Consider the following 4,834-nt stretch of genomic DNA (forward strand, 5'->3'; position numbering starts at 1 on the left):
GTGTCTCTTGTCTCTCCCAATCCCCGCTCCCCACTCCAGGTTTCCGTTGAAGTCTTGTGGTCGGGACAATGTCTCTTGTCACCCCAGTTCTGATTCTTTCCTAAACATACTTGCAATCAGAGATTCATGGGAAAGACTCTAACAAGCACTCCTGAAGGTCAGTGTAGTCAATAGGAATTTCCAGGACTCAATGAAGAAACCAAGGGGCTCAGGAAACCGCTACATAAGATCAAACTGAATCAAATTCCTCATGTGAAAAGGACTGAACTAATAATGTATGTGTTTTTACGTCTTTATTTAAATAGTTGTTTTTTTTTTTTTTTTTACTTATATGTTTTTGTCTTCTTGAATTAAGAAAACACCTTTCTTTCACTATAGTTTATAGCAATTTGGTAAAGTATGCTTTTGTGAACACAGAAACACTTTTTGCCTCCCTACTTGGTACTTTAAACATTAAGAAACCAATCATACTTTCATTTTTTATGTCAATATGGTTATTTGTGTAAGTTTAATAAGAATCTGTTCTCTTTATAATAGTATACTGGAAACAGTGGCTTTCAACCAGGATGCCATATTTGAAAACGTGTCAAATTCCTGGCTTCAGGGGTTCCCAACCTTACAGTGAGTGAGTAAAAACTGTCACTCATCTGTAGTCCGGGACTCCAAGATATTATGGTGCTACATGTGAAATCTGAAATCTGCCTGTGGAAGGTTCTAAATCTGATATTACAATATGGCAAATCATATTTCCTGCTGAGCTAATGAAAATAATCAATCCAAACTGGTAAGACTAAGCTCATTTTGCAAAATAATTGGTTTTTCCTTGATTACTTTTGCTCAAAATTGGTATGACTGCAAGGATGAAATTATGTTTCAGAAGAAAGCTACAGTGCAGTCGCTATTAGACTGCGTCTTTGTTCTTCACTGTTCTCAGATTCCTCCTCTTTACCTCTAGATGGGACTACATCCTAAATTCCTCTAGTTCTTTTCCCTAATATTTGGCTCCAGCTCTCCAATTAAGAATGGGAACTGCTCTTTTCTAAAGGGCTAAAAACTGAAGTGGTATAGCTCGGTACAAATTTCAAGAAATAAGCCTTGTGTTTGATGTATGGGCTGCACAGGTTTATCAAACCACCTGATGCCTTAACAGAGGCTCCTTGCAAATCAAGATGAGAAGTTTGGCATTTTCAGGCTGGGGACAGCTTCTCCCAAGAGGGTGGAGCAATACTCTTAATCACAATGCAGCTCTTGCCCTCTGAAGCTTTCCTTGTTGCTATCACACAATAGGATACTGGTATAGTTAAAATTTCACAGTCCTGACTACTGCAAGTGACCTGACAGAAACTAGGAATCCTTCAGTCCACCTAGAAGGCGCTCTGGCAATATCCCCAACTCAACCTTTTGTTCAAATCATTCTAATGGTCATTTTTATAACACTCTCTCAACTCAACCTAGTCACAGGATACTGATTGATTTCTGTTACATTGAAATTGGGAAATGTCTGTGTCAATACAAACACCGCATGTTTTATCTGGATAAATCCTTTTGTGAAAACTGAGGCCAAAGAACATAAGAGAAATCAGATAGTAGGCTCAATGGTTACAACATGTTTCACCTAGTTCCAGTTCCCATTAGACATTAATTGAATCCAGGGCTTTGCACAAGCCTTGGTTCACGGTCCTAAATTATTATGTAAGCTGGATTTGTTCTACCTTGCTGGATTTGTTCTGTAGTATTTCACTTTGAATTTGTACCTATTGCTTGACAACTTTCTATAGAACCACAAGAAAATGATGCTAGCCCAGGACTTTGATGATAGCCAATGTCTACAAAATAGGAAAAGGGGAAAATAATTAAAATTAATAGTGGACTGCAGTTAAACAATCTGAGATTCACTCTTCCTAAACCTCTTTATAGCTCAAATGTGGATAAAACGTTGTTGACAATAGCTCAAATGTGGATAAAACGTTGTTGACAGATTTCACATCGACCCTTTCCCCAGTGTTGACCAGACTAGACCAAACTAGACCAGACCAGCAATAAGGACAGGCTAGCCCTGGTACCTAGAAACAAACCCAACTCCACGATGATCGAATAGCAATGCTCTCAGAGAAAGAGCCTGACCCAAAGGGAGAAATGTGAAAGTTATTAAATCAGCAAGGAGTCACTTCTGTCATGTCCTAACACCACCAACAACAGATATACAGCCGAGAGGCTTTGAGGGAGGAGATCTCATGGATACGTGCCCAGTAACAAGAACCAGCAAAAAGACTGCCAGAGCTACAACCTTGAACAATGGCCGCCACAACCTTACCCAAAAAATAACTTCTGCAAGGATCTGTCCTAGTTATTTAATCTTGGACTGATACTACTCTTGTTAGTGACCCTTGTAGCCAAGCACCATCCTTTCAAAGTATTTCACATAATATCCTCATTTTGTCTTGAAAACTTTCCCTAGGGAACCTCTTTGGATATGCATGTAGTGCTCTATGGCACACAGACTTCATTGCAATGCACTGCTATTCCCCAATTTATTTATCTTTGGAGATTATCTGCTATTTAGGTCAGTAGTCTGACTCCAGAGCTTGCTTTTATCCAGCAGAGAAACACAAGTTATGATGTATTTATGGAAAAGTATATTTAGACAGGAGTCTGACTGATTCAAATTGCAGTAAAGCTCCATCACATAACAAAAAAAATAGATCAGGTAGTCAGACAATAACTTTGCTTAATAGAATACCCTTTTTTTTTCAAGCATTTTTTTTTCTTAACCTTTTTACTTTATTTATTTATTTTTATGTTGTGCTAAGGATCAAACCCAGTACCTCACACATGCTAGGCAAGCACTCTTCCACAGAGTCACAACCCCAGCCCCCAGAATACTCTTTAAAGAGTGTAAATTACACAGTACTCACTGAGCCTTCGTTGAACTCTGGCCTGGTTTAAAGGGCCTGCAATGAAAGCTTAGAGGCATTCTGGTCAGGTGTATTGAGTCTCCAGTTAACTCCTATACAGAGAGCCCTCTGGATCCCAGCCACCTGTTCTGGGCACTAGATCTGAAAGTCTGTCCCTTTCCCAGTGGAATATAAGACACCAGCAGAGAAAAACGGCTTGTAAATGCACACAGGTTGAATTCTCCCAACCTTTCTAAGATGTGGATGTTTTAAGATGGGTTCCAAAAATCAGAGATTGCCTAACCTGTCTATTCTCCAACAGTCACTGACCGCAACCTTCTTAGATGCAGACGCATTGTTTTTAACTGTTCAGTTTTTCAGAGCCTGAATGAAAACATTTACATTTTGATTTTACAATTTTGGTCAGTCACTTAAACTGTTTAAAAGCCAAAGTTTAAGAACCAGAGCCCCATCTTATTAGACCTAAGGACTTCAGATAATCATTTTTAAAAAGTCTTCCCAATCCCCCTCCCCCCAAAGAAATCTAGAAGTCCCTTTTAGGCTGTACTTATGTTTAAGGCCTCTGCCTGGAAAGCTATCCCCACAGTCCTTGAATAAGGTGGAGAAGAAAGTCTGAAACGGTTAAGTGCGCATTGGTGTGAATGCAAGGGTGTCCAAAGTACTTTTAGAACAGGTCTCCTAGTTGCAGCGGGGTCACCTGGCTAGGAGAAAAGTTCCACCAGGTATAAACATCCCAAAGGTAAACAGGAGGAAAGCGGGAATACACAACTGCAAAGGTGCTTTCAGGCAACCAACGTCATACCATGGGCTCAGAAACTGCAGACTACCTCTAGGGGAACACAATCCAGGGTCGTAGTGAGACTATCACTATGCAGGTCAAAACCTCAACTCATTTTCCCATCGCTCCCTTTCTGTCCTTTCTAAGCGTTACAGACTAATCCAGTATTTCTAAATTAACTCCCGAGTCATGCGATACAGGGAGACACCTGCGCCGCCCGCGACGGGTCGTTACCGGTGCACGTAGTGGATGATGAACATGGCCAGGAGAATGCGGTTGGGCCAGCTGCCGAGGCGCTCGGAGGACGCGCGAACGCACTCACAGAGCGGCCAGACCAGCGAGGGCAGCTCCTGCAGGGCCCAGGCGGCCCGCGCGGGTAAGCGGCGGCCGGGCCACTGCGGCGAGTAGCGGCCGTAGGGCGAGCCCACCAGCCGGATGCCCACGAAGCTCAGGACGCCCAGGAAGCACTCCAGGCAGGCGAGCGCGTCCAGCAGGCGCGGCTCCGCCAGCTCCATCCCGGCGGGCGGCTGCACGCTCCATGCCAGGAGCTGGACGCCGGTGCCATATAGGGCGGCAGAAGGGGGCGGGAAGCTGGACTACGCAAAGCCCGAGCACCGCCCACGACTCGGCCTCCTCCCGGCCCGGGCTGGAGACAATGGTCCCGGAGTGAGACGCGCCCGGCTCAGCCACCCGCTTGGCAAACCAGACCCGCGGGCCCCGCGGACCAGGCGGTGCGGCGCAGCCCGCCACGCCCACGCACCTGGAGCCCCGCCCACAGGCGGAGTCCCACCCTCCGCCCACGCCTTCCGCCCGCGCCGCCCCACGGTCCCTCGCCGAAACCCCGCCCACACGGACGGCCGCGCCCCCACGCGATCGGAGCCCCGCCCCGGCACTAGGAGCCCTCCTCTCCCGCCCACTCCAGGGAAGCGGGTGCCCTGCGCGGCGTCCCGCGTGCTCTGCGCACGCGCCGTCCTCAGGCGTCCGCGGAGGTGCCTGAGCCCGGGCAAAGCGGCGTGCTTCGCGTAAGGACGTCTTTGGAGCGGCTCTCGAGAGCCTCTCCGCCCTGCGGCGTGCCGCGTTTCTCTCGCGCTCGTTTTCCGGGAGGACGGGTCGTGGCGCTTTGGGCACATTTCTTGATGGC

The 4,834-nt window shown here is 46.4% G+C and overlaps 1 protein-coding gene across 2 annotated transcripts in view; it reads right to left on the reverse strand.

The window, feature by feature from the left end:
* The window catches only part of SRD5A1 (steroid 5 alpha-reductase 1), a 39,864-nt gene extending 35,450 nt beyond the window's left edge, over positions 1–4,414 (reverse strand). The window contains exon 1 of one of the 2 annotated variants that reach the window (XM_079144351.1): positions 3,928–4,409. In XM_079144351.1, the coding sequence (XP_079000477.1) occupies positions 3,928–4,208 (281 nt within the window). In that variant the 5' untranslated portion in view covers positions 4,209–4,409. Of the gene's footprint in view, positions 1–3,927 lie in introns of both variants that reach the window. The other variant, XM_079144352.1, reaches the window with a different exon arrangement.
* Between the last annotated feature and the right edge of the window lie 420 nt (positions 4,415–4,834).

The sequence above is a fragment of the Sciurus vulgaris genome (assembly GCF_902686455.1).
Source record: "Sciurus vulgaris genome assembly, chromosome: 6".
NCBI lineage: Eukaryota > Metazoa > Chordata > Mammalia > Rodentia > Sciuridae > Sciurus > Sciurus vulgaris.